The following is a 23,786-nucleotide window of genomic DNA, read 5'->3' on the forward strand; positions in this document are numbered from 1 at the left end:
CTCTCCTGCTTTGTCCTTGAACCTTTGTTCCTGCCCCCTCCCTTCCCTCTTGGTGGACTTCTTTATATTGAAACATTTTCCATTCAGTGTGAGCCATTTGGGGATGAACTCCCAACCTAGTTTCCATGGTGCAGGCTCCTCTCCCCCTCCCTTTTCCCCTTGCACCCTGGTCCCCTTCCTGCTAGGCCACCAGCAAGGTGCCAGTTCGTGTGGTGGGGCTGTTAAGTATCCACTTGGCTGAGCCCCCTGACAACACAGGGATCACACTGCTAGTACCTGAGCTGTTAACACCATGTGTGTGCCAAGGAGTCAATGCTCATCACTTTGGGGCATCAGAACTCCCGGCAATGGCCGCCGTGCCAGACGACCCTTGCTGTGGCTGGGTGGCGCCAACAGGGTGAGCCCCTGGTCAGAGTGGGTGGTACTAGGGCGGACACCTTGCACATGAAGCGACAAAAGTGTCAACATCCTGGCCATTCTGTGGCCATCTCTCAGAGTGATAGAAGACATGACACTCCTTCTTCTGATCCTTCGGCCTTCCACTCCCTGGCCACCCCCTGGGAAGAGGGTCAAGCTCGCCAGCTTGGGTTGAAACTTGGTACCTGGTTTGTACCAGGACAGATGGTGAAAGTTTTGCCATGACCAAGCCTTTGTTTTTCATGTAGACGATTGAAGATAAGTGTGGCGAAGTGGAATCCTTGAGTAAAATGCGGTCCAGTTCTTTGCTCGTAAAGACCTCTTTTGCTGCCCATTCTGAAGCCCTGCATGCTTGTGACCATCTCGGGGACATCGCAGTCTCTGTCGCACCCCACCAATCCTTGAACTCAGTACAGGGCATCATTTTCCACAAGGATCTTCTTCTCCGAACTGACAAGGAGCTCTGTGCAAACCTCGAGCGGTGAGGAGTTCGATTTATCCGCCGTGTACAACGAGGCCCTAAAAATAATCGCACCAATACAGGTGCCTTTATCCTGGCTTTCAAGGGGAATATGCTCGCAGAGAAGGTCGAAGTGATGGTGTATCGTTGTGATATAAAAACTTACATTCCACCACTGATGTGATGCTTTAAATGCTTACGGTTTGGACACGTCTTGCCGCTGCACCCATGATCCCCTCTGCAGTGACTGTGGGCGCCCCTCCCCTCCATGAGGAGAGTGGCCGTGCTCCCCGAAAGAACAGCGGATTCAAGAATATAAGACCTTAGATCAACTTACCTGCACTGAGGCTTGTTGAAAGTATGACCAGCTCCATCCCGTGCCTATAACTTCTACTTTTGCTTCAGTTATGTCCATCCCCCTCCTACCCCCTCCTCTTCCCAGCCCCACCCCATTTGTACTGCACCTTCCTCCTCACCCTCCTGCTCCCACTCCCCTTCCCCCTCCCCATCAGTGCCCACACCCACCACTTCGAGTGCTGCTGCCCCACTGGAGAAGTGCTCCCCGTCTTCGGCAGCCGCTGGTGCTGGAGCTCACTCCCGGGACTCCTCTTCCTGGTACCCCCCTGAAAGGCGACCTGCAGCTCCACATCAGCCGCGTGGTCCGCGGCCGGTGGGTGCCATGATTGCTAGGTGTAATTTCATGCTCGACCTTGCTGCAGTCTGCCCTTCTCTTCCTCCACAAGAGAAGAAGCAGAAACACAAGAACAAGAGCAAGGCCCCTCTGGTACCCCATGAGGTGGCACCCTCCCCTCCTCCAGCCAATGAACCAACAGAGTCTGACCCCAACTATATGGACATTACCCCATCCTTATCGGTGATGGATGGCGACTCAGTGGAGTGACCAGCTCTGGTCTGTTCGCTTCCCATTTGGATTCCAGCTTGAGAATCCTCCAGTGGAATTGTAATGGATAATTGTCTCCTCCCAGAGTTGCAGCCCCTTCTTTCCTCCTACTCTGCTGCTTGCATTGCTCTCCAGGAGACCCATTTTGTCAATTCTTACTCACCCACCCTTCATGGGTTCCACACTTTCTGTCGTAACCGAATCGGCCCCGTTGTGGGCTTCTGGTGGTGTTTGCACCTTGGTCCACAAGGACATTGTTAGTAAATGGGTTCCCCTCCATACCACTCAGGAAGCAATAACTGTCAGGGTCCATCTGGCCACTCCAATCACAATCTGTAATCTCTACCTCCCGCCTGACAGGCCGCCCTTTATCCCTTGCCCTAACCACCCTTCTTCAACAACTCCCTTCTCCCTTCCTGCTTCTAGGGGACTTTAATGCCAGCAACCCTCTTTGGGGTGGTTACACGACTACTGCCCTGGGCAGGACAGTTGAAGCTGTTCTGGCAGGGCTTGACCTCTGTCTACTAAACACCAATGCTCCCACACACTTTAGTGTGGCACACAGCACTTTCTCTGCCATTGACCTCTCCAACTGCAGTCCCGGCCTTCTTCCCTCCATTCAGTGAGGTGTCCACGATGACTTACGTGACAGCGATCATTACCCGATTGTTTCGACCTTCCTTCAGTGTATCTCGCTCCATCACCCTCCCAGGTGGGCGTTCTCTAAAGCTGATAGGGGTGCCTTCTCCTCTGCTACCATCCCCCCTTTTACTACCACCAGCAGTATTGATGAATCTACACAGACTTTGACTGCCGCCATTCTTTCCGCAGCTGTTTCAGCCATCCCTTCTTCCTCAGGTTACCCCCGTCAGAAGGTGGTCCCTTGGTGGACTGTGGAAATTGCTGTGGCCATAAAAGACCGCTGCCATGCTCATCAACACTTCAAGTGGCACCCTTATACTGCTCTCCTTCTAGTCTTTAAACAACTCCGCACCTGGGCGCATTAATCAAATTTCAGAAACTGATTTGCTGAGAACAATATGTGGCTGCCATAGGACCACACACCTCCTCTTCACAAGTCTGGGCAAAACTCAGGCGAATTTTTGGCCCTCGTCCTCCTACCGGCATTGCAGGAATTTCTGTGCATGGTGTTGTCCTTACCCATCCAGACTTTGTCGCAGAGCATTTCACTCAATACTTTGCCCAAGCCTCTGCATCTACTCAGTATCTGCCCAAATTCCTCCTCCTGAAAGAGTGCTCAGAATGATTGCCTTTGTCTTTTGTTTCTCGCTGCTTAGAGCCCCACTTAGCGAGTGGGAATTCACCAGCGCCCTCACCCTTTGTCCTGACATGGCTCCTGGACCGGATTAGATGCATAACCAAATGCTCCAACACTTATCAGTGGCTGGCCACCATCGTATACTGACCCTTTTCAACCGTCTGTGGAGTGAGGGGGTATTTCCTACACTGTTATTCTGGTGTTGAATCCTGGGAAGCCATCTCTTCAGTTGGATAGCTACTGTCCAATTAACCTTACCAATACCCTCTGCAAGCTCCTTGAATGCCTGGTGAGTCAGTGGCTTGAATCCCACAACCTTTTATCATTGACTCAAGGTGGTTTTCACTGTGGCCACTCTATGGTGAATAACTTGGTCCACCTGGAGTCTGATATCTGGTCAGCTTTTGCCCATCGGCACACATTGCAGTCTTCTTTGACCTTCATAAAGCCTATAACACCACCTGGCGCCACCAGATCCTCACCACCCTTCACGAATGGGGCCTTCGTGGCACTCTGCCCATTTTTATCCGTAACTTTCTTTCTTGTCACTCTTTCCGGGTCCAAATTGGTTCCACCTACAGCACTTCCCATCTGCAAGAAAATGGGGTTCCACAGGGTTCCTTGCTGAGCGTCCCTCTATTTCTTGTAGCCATTAATGGACTGGTGGTGGCTGCTGGGCTGACAGTGTCCCCCTTTTTGTATGCTGACGATTTTTGTATCTACACTCATGCTCATAAATTAAGGATAATTGTAGAATGTGGTGCCACACAACATGGCACTACACAAAACTGGTGCTAATAGCACAAGCACATAGGGAACACAGACGGTACAGATCTTTAAGTGCACAGTATTGGTTATATGTCGAGAAAACCATCCCAAAACACATGCTGCAAAATGCCGCTGTTTCCTGCGCATGTACCCTGACATCAGTATGGGATATGATCACCATGCACACGTACACAGGCCGCACAACGGGTTGGCATACTCTGGATCAGGTGGTTGAGCAGCTTCTTGGATATAGCCTCCCATTCTTGCACCAGTGCCTGTCGGAGCTCCTGAAGTGTCACAGGGGTTTGAATACGTGCAGCGATACGTCGACTGAGAGCATCCCAGACGTGCTCGATGGGGTTTAGGTCTGGAGAACAGGCAGGCCATTCCATTCGCCTGGTATCTTCTGTTTCGAGGCTCTCATCCACGATGGCAGCTCAGTGTGGCCGTGCATTATCATCCATCAGGAGGAAGGTGGGAGCCACTCACCCCTGAAAAGGCAGACATACTGGTGCAAAATGATGTCCCTATACACCTGACCTGTTACAGTTCTTCTGTCAAAGACATGCAGGGGTGTACATGCACCAATCATAATCCCACCCCACACCATCAAACGACGACCTCCATACAGGTCCCTTTCAAGGACATTAAGAGGTTGGTATCTGGTTCCCGGTTCACACCAAATGAAAACCCAGTGAGAATCACTATTCAGACTATACCTGGACTCATCTGTGAACATAACCTGGGACCACTGTTCCAATGACCATATACTGTGCTCTTGACACCAGGCACTACTGGCTCTCCTGTGACCAGGGATCAGTGGAATGCACCTTACAGGTCTCCAGGCAAATAAACTATGTCTTCTCAGTCATCTGTAGGCTGTGTGTCTGCAGACAATTGTTCCAGTGGCTGCAGTAAGGTCCTGAGCAAGGCTACCTGCCGTACTCCGTGGCCGTCTGCGGGCACTAATGGTGAGATATCGGTCTTCTTGTGGTATTGTACACTGTGGACGTCCTGGACAATTTCCTGCCTGCTGGAATCATTGCCATAATCTTGAGATCACACTTTGTGGCACACGGAGGACCTGTACTACGACCTGCTGTGTTTGACCAGCCTCCAGTCGCCCTAGTATACTACCCCTCATAACGCCATCAATATGTGTGTTCTTTGAGCCGTTTTCAACACACAATCACCATTAGCACGTCTGAAAACATCTGCACACTTACTCGCTGCACCATACTTTGACATGCACCAACACACCTCTGCGTATGTGGACTGCTGCCAGCGCCACTGTGCGATGACTGCAGGTCAAATGCACCACATGGTCATACCCTGAGGTGATTTAAACCCGCAAACCACCAACCAGACCATTGTTTCACCATGTATCATCATTATTCTTAATTTATGAGCATGAGTGTACGTTGCTTCCTCCGTCATGGGAACTGCAGAATGCCGTCTACAGGGGGCAATCTACCTCTCGCAATCTTGGGCTCTCTCCCATGGTTTTCAGTTTTCGGTGGCCAAGTTGCGTGTCGTGCATTTCTGCTGTTGCCGTACAGTCCATCCCCATCTGGACCTGTTCCTCGATGGCCAGTCCCTCGAGGTGGTGGACGGCCAGTGCTTCTTGGGTCTGGTCTTCGATTTCCAGTTGACATGGCTCCCTCATCTTCGCCATCTGAAGAGGACATGCTGGTTACATCTCAATGTTCTTAGATGTCTGTGCAATACCACCTGGTGTGCAAACTGCTCTATTCTACTGTAATTGTACAAAGCACTGGTCCAGTCTCATTTAGACTACAGGAGTCATGTCTATGGTTCTGCGTCACCTTTGACATTCCAGATACTAGACCCCATCCGCCACCGTGGGGTATGACTTAAATATGGTCTCCTTTATCCAGACGCGGAGATCAACCTCCCACGGCAGCGGCCACAATGTGGGCTTACCATGGCTGCCCGCATTCAGTTGCTCTTTTCTGAGCTCCAGCACTTGCCTGTACCGCCTCTTTTCTCCACTCACACACATACCCCTCTGTGGTGCATCTCTCGGCCACAGCTCTGTCTTGATCTCTCCATGAATTCAAAGGATTCTGTCCCTCCGGAGGCCCTTCACCACCATTTCTACTGTCTCCTCAGTTCATTCCAGGGTTCAGAAGTGATTTATGCTGATGGCTCCATGGTTGCTGGTCACACTGGTTATGCTTACACCTATGCGAGACACAAGGAACTTCGTTCCTTGCCAGATGGCTGCAGTGTTTTTACTGCAGAATTGAGAGCCATCTTGCACGCACTGGACCGTATCCGCTTCTGCTCAGGACTGTCCTTCGCTATCTGTAGTGACTCCTTGAGTAGTTTGCAAACTATCGCCCAGTGCTTCCCTCGCCATCTGTTGGTCATAGCTATCCAGGACTCCCTTTCTCTTCTTGATCAACATGGATACTCAGTGGTTTTCACTTGGACCCCAGGCCATGTTGGGATCCATGGCTACTAACTTGCTGTTGGCATTCCGGAAATAGATCTTCACTTGGCATTACGTCATCAGGTTTTGGGACTTTGGAATGCAGAATGGTACACTTTTTCTTCTCTGAACAAGCTCAGGATGATAAAGGATTCTACAGCTATGTGGCGGTCCTCCTTACCGGCCTCTCGTAAGGCCTCTGTCGTCCTTTGCTGGCTCTGCATCAGCCATGCTTGGCTGACTCACAGCTATCTCCTCCGTTGTGAGGACTCCCCTCTCTGTCGTTGTGGATTGATGTTGACTGTGGTTCACCTCTTAATGGACTGTCCCAACTTAACTGTCATGTGACAGAATTCTGGCTTTCCTGACTCGCAACCCCTGGTGTTGGCTGACAATGCCTCAGCGGCTGATCTCATTTTACAGGTTTTTTTTTTAATTGCTTTATTTAAGGGTGGAACCTTCAACCTTATTGGTGTGTGGAGGGGATGGCAGGCTGTCTTGCTCCCCCCTTCGCCCCGACTGGACTGGCTTTGATTGGGCTTGGTGGTTCACCCCAGCCATCTGTCTTCCCACTCCTCTGCTTATGGAGTCTGTTTTATCTTGAGTGTCTACCTTGTCTACCTGTGCTTCTTTCTTCATGCTGCTGTCATTCATTGCTTTCTTTCCCTCCTTTCTTCTTCTGCCTTCTTCCTTCCCACTCTGTCAATAGTTTGCAATTTTATGGCCATTGTATTTCCCTCTTATAGTGTGAGGTTTTATCGGTTTTAGTTATCCCAAGGTCGGAGGGACTGATGACCACATAGTTTGATCCCTTCTCCAACCCAACCAGCCAACCAAATGTTCTCTTGGTCACTATTTAAGGCGTGCCCAGATAGTGTGGTTGTTACAAGATTTCCCAATAAATCCCAGGGATTCAGAGATCCTCTGAGATACATTGCCTGGCACTAGTGGTTACTTTCAGTGAACCCTCAATCTAACCTGGAAAAATACCATTTTGTAATTTCCTGCACATATAACATGTAGGATACCTATCTGTGAAATGTTCAAATACATTATGAATAATTAAGGAAACAAAAATGAGTAACATTGTGTTAAAATGTAATAGCAGGATGTGTATCAAATTTGCAGTGGAAATTTATTTGACTGAAATACTGTTGTAACCTAAGGTCATGATGAACTATGCTGCCATTACTTTATGTGACTTGCTGCAAATAAACAGCAGCTATACAAGGTGGAAGTTGTTCAGTAACAAACTGACCGGTCACTACAAGTATCTGGAGTCGTGCTCTCTGCAGCATTTCCCATGGATGCAGAAGAGTGCATATAGGAGTCACAGTTGTCCCACAGCCTGTGGGTCCTGTTGTATACTACATACTTTGTCAGCGCACATCATCTAATGTATGTAGAGAGCATCATGCTGTTGCTGTCAAATCTAAGACCTGCCGTAACAGTGTGTCTCAATCATGTGACTGGGAGTCGTGTTACATGTTGAGAAAATCTGATTCACTAAGTAACAACGAAAATAATCAGTTTTTGACAATATAATGTAACTGGATAGATAAAAAAATCTACTCAACAAGTGGGAATGGAAGAACACACATATATATTTAAAAAAAAAAAAAAAAAAAAAAAAAAGTTTTTAAGTATGCAAGCTTTTGAAGCCAGTGGCTCCTCCTTCCGCCAGAATGGAAAGGAAGAAGGGTGAAGGAAAAGGACTGGATAGGTTTAGGGAAAAGGGTAGAGTTCAGAAAAGCCACGAGAACTCCATGTCGGGGGAGACTTACCGGACACTAAGTCTCCTCTGATCCATGATTCTGGGTGACTTTTCCAAACTCTACTCCTTTCCCTAAACCACTCCAGTCCTTTTCCTTCAACCCTCTTCCTTCCCTTCAACTCTTCTGCTGGAAGAAGGAGCCACTGGCTTTGCAAGCGTGCATACTTAAAACCTTTTTTTGTATGTGTGTTCTTCTGCCACCACTTGGTGAGTAGATTTTTTACCTACCTAGTTACATTATAAATCATTAAGTAAACTATCGAAAAACACTGAAGGGAGCTGTACTGATAAATTTTTCCAGTGTTTCACTCTACTTGCGTACCATTCTATAGTCTGCTTTTGCATGTTTATGAGGGCCCATTTCACAAAAGTAAGATTCTTACTTTTCTTCGTTCACACTTCAGCTTTAGCATGCTATCTTTTCACATGATGAAATAATCCTAAACATATATTAAGTTATAATTTCTCATTACATAATGTGTGTAATACATATTATTTCTTTTTAGTAAAGAGATTTTAGGTAAACCACTTCAGTTAATAGCTCTACGCCTACAAAAATGTGGAGATGGTCAAAGTTGGTCTGCATTCTCCAGTCTTGTACTAAATATTGAACTACCTACTGAAGATAATGCGCCACCAAAGATAACTCCATCATGGATTGGTTGGCAACGCAATGAAAAAGGAAAATTTGGTCCTCGACTTGCCAAACTCAGTGCTTCTATGGATCCTGCCAAGTGAGTTCCTCAAAGAGTTTTTTTTTCCAAAAAACACGGAACTTCTTGAGACTGTAAATGTAAATTATTAAATCAGAAAACATAACAGTTACTAAGAAACTGAGTTATATGTGTGTATATTGTGTTATCTGGTTGTGCTGTTACAGAATTGTCCTAGAGAAACTCAAATATGATGGTATTGGAGAGCTCACTGGTGTCTAGTTTTCATCCTATCTAACTAAAACGACAGTGTGTTACCTTACAGAACTCAGTGTACACAATGAAACAGCATCTTCAGAATGGGGAATAATCACTACAGGTGTAGCATGGGGATTGATACTGGGTCCACTCTTGTTCTTGTTATGTATAAATTACCTCCCATAATATCTGCTAGATTTCCCACTTTATGTGAGCAGTCACCTTAACCAATTCTGCTGTCTGAGTATGCTTCCAGGACTGGCCCAAGTTTCCTTATCACCATGTGTCCACATCCAGCACTTGCACAGTAGCTGTTATTCGCACACAGTTGCTGTGATTCCCACACTGGAGGAGACTTACTTGTTATTGTTGTGGCTTTGCCTAGTCATTTAAATACTGTTTGTAGTGTCTGTATTTGGCAGTCTAGTATGCATTGTCTGCTGTGCACTGCTGCGATCTACAGCTGAGTGAAGTACAAGAAACGTATGAAACTGCAAATACAATGAGACTTCAACTGTACATTTCATTCGTGAGACAGAAAAATTTGTGCCAAACTGGGACTTGAACCTGGATTTTCCACTCCAGAACTGACCCAAACCTCTTTATGTCACCAGGTGTCCACATCCAGCACTTCCACAATACTATTTACTTGCCCAGGGAAAGGCCACGACAGTCATGAGTAAGTCTCTTCCTGTGTGAGAATAATAGCAGTTGACACATTGGACAATCTGCATTGATGCACCAGTAGATATGACAACTTCATTCACTGTGGAGTCATGGGCTCACTCAAACACAATATCTCCTTTCTGCCATTCTATCACATCTCCATGTTGATCAATCCTTCTAAGTTGATTACCGTATTTACTCGAATCTAAGCCGCACTCGAATCTAAGCCGCACCTGAAAAATGAGACTCGAAATCAAGAAAAAAAAAGTTTCCCAAATCTAAGCTGCACCTGAAATTTGAGACTCGAAATTCAAGGGGAGAGAAAAGTTTTAGGCCACACCTACAAATCGAAACAAAAATGGTCCATTGTAATATGAGACACAATTTAGGTCGAATGAATGATGATACAGCTACAGTAGGTTCGAGTCGTAAGCTTAGCAGTTAAGCTTTACTGGGTAGCCATTGCTATGCGTCACGCACTCCGTCCGTATTTATACAGGTACCTTTCCTTTTTCACGTCTGGTTTGAATTGATTGCTTATTTTGCTTTGATCTGGTAAGTGCCGTTCTCTTTGTTATAGGTGTTTACGTCACTCTAAGCTGAAAATGCATTACTGTACTGTGTCATGAATTGTTTGTCGCATTCTAATATGAGTGTATACGGCCTGTCCCCACTCGTGGCATGGCTTGTTTTCGTGCGCGCTACCGCCACTTACAATAAAAAAAGAGAGAAATCATTTCATTAGCAAAACAACGGCAAGAGACTGCTGTTTGTTGTTACTTACACTGCTTCTTTCTTTGATAATGATCAACAAGAACTAAATAATAGACTGCTTTTGATGGGAGACATTCTGAACGAGAGTTTAGCGAAAAATTTTCTCCGTTTGAAAATCTTTGCAGACGCCTCTTCAGTACATTACATTCTGCACAGAAATTAGAGTCATCTTAGATTTAAGAATCTAATTAATTGCCGTGCTTCATTTCTGACTGTATCACTATTAGGCATAAGAATAATACGAATATAAACATGACATGATATGTATATTCTTCTGCGTTTGCTGTTGTCTCACCCAAGTTTCGTAGTTTATTAGGCAGGCAGGATTTAAATGAGATAGCAGCAAACATGAAAGAATACACGGCAAAATGTTTATATTCGTATTATTCTTATGGCAAAGAGAATACTGTATGTGATTCACAATTCATAAAAGTTCCTATTAGCAACCATCTCTTCTCACAGGTAGGACAAAATTCAGAACGTGGGGTTGGCCATATTGACAAACATCCCAAACAGTTTTGCCAGTCGGATTTTCGTAGTACATTGAAATGCTGCTACATTCGAAGATGAACAATACGGAATTTGTATTTATTTCGTTGGATAATGTATAAAATGCAGTGGTCGAAACTCGGGGCGGAGAAGAAGGCTCGTGTTCCACCCTTATTTTTTTAATTTATTTACTGACGCGGAGGTTTTGGCGCTAGTATTTATCTTTGTGCCTGCAAAGCATGCCTATGCAGCGCTACCTATATTCGATGGCAGAAGTCACTTGTGGCGGCACCTACCAACATTTTTCAGAACTTCCGCTTACTTTGCACTCGATTCTAAGCCGCAGGCGGTTTTTTGGATTACAAAAACCAGAAAAAAAGTGTGGCTTAGATTCGAGTAAATACGGTACATACAACCAGCTAGCACATTCACACCACATGACTGCCACAACTGGGGTGACCAGTGGAGGGTCACCATTTCTACACCATCAACATCCCTTTGAAGTGAGCAGTGTACTGCTTTAAGAGGATGACTAATATTTTGTCTGGTGAACTTAGGTGTGATGGTCCTTAGATCAGATAGTCATTACATTTAGAAGATATCCTCATTGCCCATGTGCTGTTACCAAATCTAGTACTTCCTTATCCAGTCTTCAGTGTACCATATACATATTTTTTGTAATCCTCTGCATTTAATTTCTTAAAGTATTGTTGTTACATAGAATATGACAGTTGCTTTGGATCCTTGTTTCTAAATGTCAGTACTAGCTTCGCCCTTCTGTTGTTCCTAGTGAAGGGAATTACATGAGTTCTGCTACAATATTTTCTTTTTATCCTGCCTCATCTGCTTGCAATGATTTTTATTCTACAACTAATGTTTGCAACATTGCCAGTGGCTTAGCAATAACTGTAAAGGCTGCTCTTCAGTCCATTGGAAAATAAATGCCACATTTATTAGCTTGACCTTCACATCATTCCATCTCCGACCATGACAGCTGTCAGGTAGCATGGCTGGTGACTTACTTTTCTGGAGTAGACCAAATGTTCAGTATTATGGGTTTGGTAGGACCACTGCCTTGCAGCCATAGAAAGGATTTAAATGGCACCATTTTCAGCCTCCTTTGGCGGGATGTTCAACAGTTCAGAATGGTTTTTGGTTGGAAAGACATTCAGTTTGAAAAGTAAACAATTTGAGCAACTTGTGTCTGCAATCAGTGTTATTTAAACAAGTTCAGTATTAGATCTACATAATTTACCATTTGAGCTATCCTTGCTCTGTACTCACTTTTTGTGTTACACCTAATAACCAAACACTAAATTTAAATATTTTCAAATTATGTGCATAATATTCATATAATGCAAACCGTGTGGGTAAAGGTCTTGCAATTGATGTACCAGAATCTGTGCCATGGGGAGCCATTGGTATATGAGAGAGGCAGATCAGTCTCAGTGTGAGCTAGTAAATGTAATTGGAGTGTCCTTAAGAGTTATTTCATGTCTGCGTACTTGCTGTCAAACAGTTAGAAATATAAAAAAACTCCAGTACGGAATCATTCATAAGAAGCAACTCTGAGGGGTGTGGACTTCCTCAAGGAGCATAATAACAACTTATTTTCCAGCTTTGTGTGTCTTTTGATCTTTCATTTCCATTTTAGCTGCAAACTGAAGGAATTTTTTTCTGTATAGTACATGTTTGTCATTTCTTCTTATTCAGTTTCAGTACTCATTATTAATTAATGAAGTTATTAACCCTTTTACACAGGCTTGCTGAAACATCTGTACAGCTGAACTTAAAACTGATGAAGTGGCGACTTGTGCCAAATCTGGATCTTGATGTGGTGCGACAAACTCGCTGCCTCCTCCTTGGAGCTGGAACATTGGGCTGTGCCGTTGCGCGTACTCTTCTTGTTAGTTCAGTGAATTCCATCCTACCTACCTAATTTCTTATATATATCTTGTTAGCAGATAAGTAATTTGCTTTGTTGTAATATTTGGAAAAATATTAATGGTTTTCATCACATGAAGGTATGAGCAGTATGTATTTATCAGTTGCTAACATGAAAACATTCATACCTAGAGTGGCGTAAACACAAATGCAAATGTTAAATCAGATGCAACAACTGGCAAATCCCACATTAAGAAGAAAACATGACACAGATAATGGGTCAAGATAAAGAAAATTTATTCTAGTGATGTATCAAAGGAAAAGTTATCACTTTTTCTCCCAATCCTCAAAACTTAAAGAGAATATTCTTTTCCTATTCCCGTCTGTCAGCCTTGATCTGGTAGTTTTCTTTTACACGAGTGTGGTTGTTTTCCTGGAGTTTCATATGTTTATCTTCTGTACTTACTTCTGTATGCCACAATATATAATATATTAACTTCCATAATGTTTATATGCTAATATACACTGCTTGACAGCTGCTAAGGAACAGAGAAATTTTTGTGCAGTGTACCACGTCAGCATTGGTACCACCTATTTTCTATCTTCCTCCTTCTGTAAGGATAGAGTTCATGGTCTACACCACACAATGGCATGACGAGGTCACACGCTCCCGCACGCGCTAGATGGTGCAGTGATGAATGGAGCTGGCAGCGACAGCCCTCCTTCTGTAAGGATAGAGTGCGTGGTCAACACCACACAATGGCATGACGAGGTCGCACGCGCTAGATGGTGCAGTGACGAATGGAGCTGGGAGCGACAGCCAGGATAGAGGTGGACATTTATGATGTGACAGCAAACTTGGGTGGATTGTGGACTATGTGGTGTGCCCATATTGCTGGTCACTGGAATTACGTGCCCAAGCTGTCTGTCAACTCTGGTGGTTTGGCAGAACAGCTCCAAGAACTGTGTGTGACTTTTGTACTCGGAGGCATGCATTAGTCCTGGATGAATTGGTATCATTAACCCAGTGGGGCAATCTATCCCCCTTCAGACTTGTAATAGGTGAATGCAGGTCATAGTAGGAAAGTAAGACACATTAAAAGTTGTGTAACTTCCGTGAGACATGACTGGTGCAGACATTTTGTGATTGTGCGAGGTACTTACCCTTTTGTCGCCACACAGAGAGTAATGTAAGATATGTTTTGTCTTTTAAACCTCAGGGTGCTGTTTTAGTGTATGCTCATTCTACAAAGTGTAATTCATGAAGTACTCAAGGTAACGATGTATTTAACGGAATCATTTTAATGCACCCATGTTATTTCCCTATCGAGGATTCTTGAAGGCGGTGCATTTCAAAGTGTTGGTTGTAATGTATGACTATTTGGCTAAGACTGATTAGCTAAATACTTGATGTGATGATTTTCCTAAATTAGCCTTTCTAATGCATTGATGTTAATTATTAGTTTTCCACTTTGAGAATTCGTTAAATCCATTTCTCATGTTTATGAGATTAATGGTGATATGGAATGAGTAATTTTATGGCCTGTTGGCTAGTTTCTTATTAATGTCAGTTAATGATTAATTTTGTGCTGAATGTGGGTTTTTTTCCCAAATATTTGTGCATTACTGAGAAAGCTTTTGATCGATATGTTGAAAGATCATTTAGATCTGCTATATCAGTGGTTATTAACTTCTGTGTTTTTATGGTGGCACGGGTATTGATCCATCAGTCTGTTCGAGTCTAGTCTCTATTTACAAAATATCATATTTTATTGCTGTTTTCTTAAGATTGTCTCGACATTGCTTATATTAATAAATGTATTTCAAAATTGTATCCCAACTCACACTCAATCAGTTGCTCCATGCCTTTACATCTACCTTCCCATTTATAATTAAAAATGGTACAGATTACACCATATGGGAAAGCAGGATAACAGATATAAATAACATTCATGTCTGACACAGGTCAGACTCTCAGTGAAGAATATGCCCTCCTCAGGCACTAATGCACATTCTGCACTTGTTAGTCATGCTGGGCTACCAAACTGTTGCGGAGTCTTGGGGGATACTGTCCCACTTCTCTCTCAAGGCTGCTTTCAGTTCTTGCATGGGTAAGGGAAGGGTGTTCATTGAGAAACACGTCTGCCAAGAGCATCCCAGGTATGCTCTGAAGAGTTTAGGTTTGGGAAGTGTCCAGGCTCCCCCATACATTCAATACCATTACTTTCCAGTGTATCCGAATCTCAACAGTCCTGTGTGGGCAGGCATTGCCATCCATAAACAGATGAACGTGATCCAGAATATTCTCCCTGCAACACCACTGTACTGTAACAGTACCTCATGCAAAGATATACAGCCGTGTTTGGCCATCATGCACAGTGCCTGCTCACACAATAATGCCTAGGCCATACGGATGATGTCCGTGAACATTGTTTGGTATTTAACATGTTCCCTTCTCTCTCCACAGTAATTGCTGCCCCAAATCACTTGCCACTGTGAAGTGGAATCATTAAAGAACACCACTCTGGGCCACTGTTGCTGACCACAACCAACATGCTCCGTACACCAACGAACTCTTTCTCAATGATGTCGTGGTTGAAGTGGGATGCACTTTACAGGCTCCTGGGCATATAAACCATCCTGACATAATCATAGCAGAATGATTCTGACAGACAGTTGTACTGGTAGTGGTTGCAATGTGTCCAGCGATCTGCCTAGGCATGAGCTGTCTGATCCTTTTCGTCTTTTACTATCACAATCCTCTTGTGGTGCGGTGGTCCAGATGTGACTACTGACATGCTTTTGTATAGCATTTCCACCTTCAGTGGCCCTTTTTTTTTTTTTTTTTTTTTTTTTTTTTTTTTTTTAATTGTGTGATGACACTTTTGGAAACACCCAGTTATTGTGGCTGTAGTAGTAACACTTTAACTGACTTCAAACCATCAGACTGCTCATCCACAATCGTAAGCACTCAGATGGTGTTTTGCAGACATGTTGTGACACCACACAGAATGTCTCACTAATCGGTTCCACAACAATCATCAAACACCTTGCTGCATGAATTGTCAAATGCGTACAGAACGTTTGTGCACAAGCTTTAGTGCAGTTAACACATCTCGCCCTCTACATTTCATTTTACTATCATTGATTGGGTGTTCCGTAGCTATTGTCTGCGGTTACATAGCAATTGGCAGTTGTTCCTTAGAAGTTGTCAAGCAGTGTTCTAATGATGTACCTTCATTGTAAACATATACACGCCATTATAAACTTAGTGATCAAAAGACGCGGGAAGGTTCATCCCAGCTGAAAATGAGCCATGTATGATGTCTGAATGTTGTGGTTGGATGATGCTTAAAGTGTGAGTATAGGCATGATATGTGAGCCATCTGTTACAGACATGCATGCTGTAATCATGGCTCCACATCACGTGTTTACCCAGTTTGAACATGGGGTTGTGATAATGCAAGAGGCATGGGGCACAGCATATAGGAGAATACACAAGAGTTCAGTTTTCCAAGTGAAACTTTGTCTGGAGTGGATTGTCAGTATTGTTGAGACAGTATTTCCACATGCAAAAAACCACTACACAGGATAACCACAAGTGTCTGAAGGATGGACACCATGTCACCTCTGCATATCTTTAAAGGACAATGTCAGATCACTGCCATTTTGAATGAGGTGCATCATGCTTCCAGAATCCATTTCTAACAAGACAATATAGAGACAAATGCACCACATAGGCTTCAGCTGTCAGCAACTGATTCATGTCACAGTGCTTTCCCATGTCTTTTGCTCACTCAGTGTGCAGAAAGGCCAGTGGCCCTATTACAAAAGAAAAAAATAAGAGAGAGCGTTACATTGTTGCATTTCAGCCATAATGCATATAAATTCATACTATTTATCAACTTAATATAATTCAGATAAATGTAAACCACTACAGCACAATAGTTATCAGGCAATCAGAAGATATCCTGTTCAGAATTTCAAAGAGAGAAAATAAAATTAGGATTCAATATAAATAATATCTCTTATCTATAAACTCTTCCCCCAACATTCATTAAAATACGTGCTTGTCTGTTTTTCATTGTTTTATATTTTAGCTTGCTATTGCATGTTTCCTTGGATATGTTTCACTTTCTGCAGAATTAATCTTTTAGTTATCTGCAACTCCTTTTTTTCTTTTCCCCATTGCATCAACAGTCAACTATATTGTCTGCTAGTCAGTGAGAGGATTTAGTATTCCTTTGTTTCTCACACTGTTTTTATAGTCTGTTTTTCTTTGAAGAATCTATGATTTTGTTCCCATTATAGATACTGGAGATACCATTTGTGTTTCAGTATTTGCTCATGGGTGGACAAAGTATCATCCTTTTTTCCCTATTCACATCTAGTGTCTAATTACATTCAGAAAGAACTGATAGTGGTTGGTGCCTAATAACTACACTTTACAATTTTTTTATGTTTTTGTTTAGTATGAATTGTTCTTGTTATCTTCCTGTGACAATTATTTTGCTTTCTGTTCAGTCTTGGTGTGTTAATTTCAGCTAAAGAGCTCTTAATTAATGTTTGTACAAACTACAGAATTTCTGAAACTTTGGGAAGTAATGCAATTGCTGAAAGTCATAAAGATTAACATTGTCACTATGTTTATCACATTGCTTGGATATGAAGTGTTTCTGCAGAACATTTGCTAACAATTCTTGATGAATCCTAGTTGTAATTAATATATCATTTTCAAGAAGAATATAGGTAATCTGATCTCTCAGATTTTCTTGACGTGATTAAGATGTACTTCCAGGTGTTCAGTCAAGTCTGTATTTCTGTTTTTGCAAATATATTAATGACTGACACAGTTGTTTTCTCCAGGTACTGTGAGTTATGCTATAATGTGTATTCATTGCCTGTATTCCGACGGCCTGGTTGGAGTATAGGCAATGAGTACACACAATAGTGTAATTCATCACACCTGAAGAAGACAACTGGGTCGTTGGACAAAGTATTGTGCAGAAATGGAAATCAAAACTCAATTGAACACTTGGAAGTACGCCATTAATACCTGTAATGTTTGATCTCTAGCTTTTTTGTATTTTCTTTACAGGCATGGGGAGTGCACACCATAACATTTGTAGACAGTGGCACTGTTTCTTTTTCAAATCCAGTTAGGCAGTCACTGTACAAATATGAAGACTGTTTGCATGGGGGCCATCCTAAGGCTGTTGCAGCAGCTGAATCTTTGAAAACTATTTTTCCTGGAGTTGTAAGTAATTAAAGTTAAGAGTTTTATCAGTCTGAAAATTCAAATGAGAAAACTGGTGTATTATAAGGAGGCAAATGGCTGGTCAGTAGTTATCTTCATGGGCCAAAAATTTTTGGTAACATAAACAAAAACAAGAGTATAAAATACTAATTGTAGCTTTAGGAACTTCATTTTCCTCCAGAGAGGAAAGAGAAATTGGTCAGGGAAGGTTGGAAAGAGGGATTACTCACTCAGACCATAGATTAGGTAGGATCCATTTGTTGAGTGGATGAAGGGAGACAAATGTTAAGGAGCAGGCATCAGAGAGTAGGTCTAATACAGCCAGCATCAGTTTGGAGATGACAGAACAGACAAGAGTGAAGTAAAAAATTTAATATTTGTCATCCCTATAAGAAAAAACAGGACTGTGCATTGAACACATGATAGTTGGTAAACAAATCATGAAGATTCATGTGTTGCACTGTCTTGGACACTTTAGAATGTATCAGTGGTGTGGTTGGGGTAAATGGAGTGAAGTGGGTACATCGGACAGATTTTACAGTGGGAACCATTGTAGTTGTCGAAATGACAGCCTTGGAATCTCATATGTTTCATGAGTATGTTACAGAGGTTAGGAGGCCGGCAGAATATGACAGTGGTGGTATAAGGAGGAAATTAGTGATGGATGATCTGATTTCAGGGCCTGATTTGAGAAAGTCATATTCTTGGTGATGTAACGTATCGGGGCATTCAGATCCTGGGTGAAAGTAAGAGCCATATTTGTCAGAGGAAGAGACTGCCAGGAGATTTGTTTGTAGGAAATATCTGAGTCTGTGAGCACACGCAATATAATTGACCTTCAAACTAACCATAAAATTAAGCAAAATGTCTCTCACTAGGTGAGGAAGCTACTCATACCATTGGTTAAATACTTCAAAAGTTGATGTCCATCTACCTCACCCCTCGCTCAAAACTACCATCCACAACTAGTATGCACTGGAACTCGGTACATACAGATAAAACAGCAGTAAAGTAGATTAGAAATAACGACCTGTTTATTCGGGATACAGGTACAGGAATAAATAACATTATCAAGCAACTGTACAATCTGTGTGGGTACAGGGAGACAGCATTTAGCAAGTAATCACCTAGGGCAGGGGCGGGCAGGAATCCTGCACGTGTGCGGTGCACTTGCACGCGTGCAGTTAACAGGTGTTCTGCGTGCACACAGGGGCAAGCTGGCAACCCGCTTATCTCCCCTCCACACCATACCGTCTGTCCACTCCTTTCTCTGTAATGTGTTTTGTCTCCTAGCTTGCTTTATTGAATGAAGGAATAATGTTATTAGGAGTGCTTGAAAGAAATCATGGTTTGAAAGAGTACTTATTACCTACGATACGTTTTATTTAATTATCACTGGTGGAGTTTACAATACGTATAATATCTGGAACAAAATTTCTACATTCAGACAAACGCAAACAGTTACGCAAACTTTCATCACTGATGTTTGCTCTTAACCGAGACGTATTAATTCTGCCAATGGTTTTCCAGCTCTCGCTATATTAAGCGCAATCTTATGACTTGCACATACCGCTGGGCTATCACTGTTGTGCTGAAAAATTGAAAACAGTGCTCCATAAAATGTTAAATCAGTTACATGAGAGACATGACGAAAGAAAGTCGCAGATCTCACTGGACAACAGCAACTATGACAGATTCCTCTCCTGTGGTCTAAGGCGCTGCAGTCGTGGACTGTGCGGCTGGTCCCGGCTGAGGTTCGAGTCCTGCCCTTAAACTCAGTCAGTTTCCCCATCCGCTCAGAATCTGACAATAAATTGTACTCGTCCTTGTGAAATTTATTATAATAGCCTTCAATACTAAACTTCCACTGACCAGGGAGAATATTGCCAGATATTAAAAACTTCGAATTTTCACGTTTTTGCACAAAGAAAAAATGATTCTCCCACTCCTTTTTAAAAGATAGCAAATCTCCACTTCTCCGTTTCCTTGTTTCACTCTGCATTTTCCGGTACTTCAAATATAACGTTCACTATGTAGTGGTCGCTTCGCATCAACGTCCGCAACTTAGCCAGGCACTACACTGCCGCAACCTGCCGGCTGTCGCCACAGCCCCGGTCGACGACTGCACGCGAGCAGCACACGTGCAGCGCTGTGCGCTCATGAGCCGCGTGCAACGTTTGCCCGCCCCTGACCTAGGGAGTTTTTTGAGTCATCAGTCTTTTGACTGGTTTGACATGACTCCACAATTTCCTCTCATGTGCCGACCTCTTCACCTCAGAGTAGAATTTAGTAACATACTTCCTCACTTATTTACTGGATGTATTCTAGTCTCTGTTTTCCTCTACAGTTAACATCTACAGCTTCCTTGTAGTCCAGGCACCCATGGCCTAGGGGGAGCATCATTGATTGGTAATAAAAAAAGTCCTCAGTCCTGCATTCAAACCCTGGCACTGCTTACATTTTGAATAAAAAATATCTGTAATGGTAGCCAAAGAGTTCAGGCATAAGAAGTCACCCTCATTCAGCCAATGGCCTTGTTAGAGAGGGAAGAGGAGCGGATAAAGGTTCAGGGCACTCTCTTGCCCTTGAGATGGGAATAAACAACAATGACCAATGGCATAAGGACGCAAAGGCAGTGGAAACCACAGTGTTAAAGACACACAATGTGTATCCATGGGACATAGGTCCTATGTAATTGAAAAAGTGTCATGATTATCTCCCTATTCAAAAAAGATTGCAGTATATCTCCCCCACCTCCACCTTTGGATCTCTAGAAGGGCACATCCAAGGGAGGAATGACCATGAGAAAAAGAGTGAATAACCAACGAAAAGATAACATTCTATGAGTCATAGTGTGGAATGTCAGAAGTGTAAACATGGTAGGGAAAATTTGAAAAGGGAAATGCTGAGTATCAATCTAGATATTGTGGGGGTCAGCAACGTAAAATGGAAAGAAGACAAAGATTTCTGGTCAGAAGATTGTGGAGTAATAGAAGAAGCAGCAGCAGCAGAAAATGGAATTATGGGAGTAGAATTCATTATGAACAGGAAGGTAGAGCAGAGAGTGAATTACTGTGAACAGTGCAGTGGTAAGGTTGTTCTCATCAGAATCGACAGCAAACCAACACCGACAACAATACTTCACGTTTATGTGCTGAAGTCACAAGCTGAAGATAAAGAGATAGAGAAAGCATGTGATGATATTGAATAGATAGTTCAGTACATAAAGGGAGGTGAAAATCAAATAGTCATGGGGCACTGGAATGTGGTTGTAGGGGAAGGAGTAGAACAAAGGCCTACGACAGAATGTGGGCTAGTTACTAGGAATGAGAAACAAGAAAGACTAGTTGAGTTCTGCAATAAATTTCAGCTAGTAGTACTGAATACTCTGTTCAAGAATTATATAGGAGGAAGTATAAATGGAGAAGGCCAGGAAATGTCGCAAGATTTCAGTTAAATTACATCAAGGTCAGCAGAGATCCCGAAATCGGATTCTGGATTGTAAGGTGTAGGCATGAGGAAACATAGACTCGCAACACAAGTTAGTAATGATGAAGAGTAGGCTGAAGTGTAAGAGACTAGTCAAGAAGACTCAATGCACAAAGAAATGGGATGCAGAAGTACTATGAAATGAAGAGAGATGGTTTAAGATCTCTGAGGCTATAGATACTGCGATAAGGAATAGCTCAGTAGGCAGTTCATTTGAAGAGGAATGGATATCTCTAAAAAGAACAATCACAGAAGTTGGAAAGAAAACATACATACAAAGAAGGCAATTGTGAAGAAACCATGGGTAACAGAAGAAATACTTCAGTTGATCAATGAAAGAAGGAAGTGCAAAAATGTGTAGGGAAATTCAAGAATACAGAAATACAGGTCACTCAGGAATGAAATAAATAGGAAGTGCGAGGATGCTAAGACAAAATGACTGCATGGAAAATATGGAGAAATTGAAAAAGAAATGATTGATGGAAGGACAGACTGAGAATATAGAAAAGTGAAGACAATCTTTGGTGAAATTAAAAGCAAGGATGGTAACATTAAGAGTACAATGGGAATTCCATTGTTAAGAGCAGAGGAGAGAGCTGATAGGTGGAAAGAGTACATTGAAGTCCTCTATGAGGAGGAAAACTTATCTGATGACATGGTAGAAGAAGAAGAAGAAGAAGAAACAGGAGTCAATATTGAAGATATACGGAATCCGATATTAGAATCAGAATTTAAAAGAGTTTTGGAACTGGAAGACTTATGATCAAATAAGGCAGAGGTTATAGGTAACTTTCCAATAGAGTTTCTAAAATCACTGTGGGAAGTGGCAGCAAAATGACTATTCTCATTGGCAAAATACCATATGACATTCGTAAAAAACATCATCACACAAGTCTGAAGATAGCAAGAAATGCCATGTACAAAAATTATTGCACAATTAGCTTAACAGCTCATTCATCCAAGTTTCTGACAAGAGTAATATACAGAAAAATGGAAAAGAAAACCAAGGATGTTTTATATGATGATCAGTTTGGTTTTAGGAAAGGTAAAGGAAGTCGTTTCTGAAAGTATTTGTATGGAGTGTAGCCATGTATGGAAGTGAAACATGGACAATAACTAGTGTGGACAAGAAGAGAATAGAAGCTTTTGAAATGTGGTGCTACAGAAGAATGCTGAAGATAAGGTGGGTAGATCACGCAACTAATGAGGAGGTATTGAATAGGATTGGGGAGAAGAGAAGTTTGTGGCACAACTTGACTAGAAGAAGGGATCGGTTGGTAGGACATGTTTTGAGGCATCAAGGGATCACAAATTTAGCATTGGAGGGCAGCGTGGAGGGTAAAAATCATAGAGGGAGACCAAGAGATGAATACACTAAGCAGATTCAGAAGGATGTAGGTTGCAGTAGGTACTGGGAGATGAAGAAGCTTGCACAGGATAGAGTAGCATGGAGAGCTGCATCAAACCAGTCTCAGGACTGAAGACCACAACAACAACAAAGGCACCAGAGAGGCAATTCTGATGTTGCAGTTGGAAGGGGAAGCAAGACTAAAGGAAAACCATGACAGGTTCATAGGATTTGTTGACCTGGAGAAACCAGTCAACTGTGTCAAATGGTGCAAGATGTTCAAAATTCTGAGAAAAAAATATGGGGGTATGTCAGAGGGAAAGATGGATAATATGCAATATGTACAAGAGCCATGAGAGAACAATAAGAGTGGAAGAGCAAGAACAAAGTGCTTGGATTAAAAAGGGTGCAAGACAGAGATGTGGTCTCCTGCCACCATTGTTCAGTCTATATATATCAAAGAAGCAATGATGGAAATAAAAGAAAGGTTCAAGAGTGGAATTAAAATTCAATTTGAAGGGATATCTGTGGTAAGATTCACTGACAACATTGCTATCCTCAGTGAAAGTGAAGAAGAATTACAGGATCTGCTGAATGGAATGAACAGTCTAATGTGTACAGAATATATATTAAGAGTAGACCAAAGAAAGACAAAAATAAGAAGGAGTAGCAGAAATGAGAACAGCGGGAAACTTAACATCGAGATTGATGGTAATGAAGTTAAGGAATTCTGCTACCTAGGCAGCAGAATAACACGTGATTGATGGAGCAAGCAGACTAGCACTGGCAAAAAGGCCATTCCTGGGCAAGAGAAGTCTACAAGTAGCAAACATAGGCCTTAATTTGATGATGAAATTTCTGTGACTGTACATCTGGAACACAGTATTGTATGGTAGTGAAGCATGGACTGTGGG

The 23,786-nt window shown here is 42.7% G+C and overlaps 1 protein-coding gene across 1 annotated transcript in view; it reads left to right on the plus strand.

Moving 5' to 3' along the window:
* The window catches only part of LOC124774092 (ubiquitin-like modifier-activating enzyme ATG7), a 107,293-nt gene that overhangs the window by 14,034 nt on the left and 69,473 nt on the right, over positions 1 to 23,786 (plus strand). The window contains exons 5-7 of the mRNA XM_047249454.1: positions 8,561 to 8,788; positions 12,656 to 12,800; positions 17,877 to 18,035. Of these exons, the coding sequence (XP_047105410.1) occupies positions 8,561 to 8,788; positions 12,656 to 12,800; positions 17,877 to 18,035 (532 nt within the window). The remainder of the gene's footprint in view (positions 1 to 8,560; positions 8,789 to 12,655; positions 12,801 to 17,876; positions 18,036 to 23,786) is intronic.

This window comes from Schistocerca piceifrons, chromosome 2, assembly GCF_021461385.2.
Source record: "Schistocerca piceifrons isolate TAMUIC-IGC-003096 chromosome 2, iqSchPice1.1, whole genome shotgun sequence".
Taxonomy (NCBI): Eukaryota; Metazoa; Arthropoda; class Insecta; order Orthoptera; family Acrididae; genus Schistocerca; species Schistocerca piceifrons.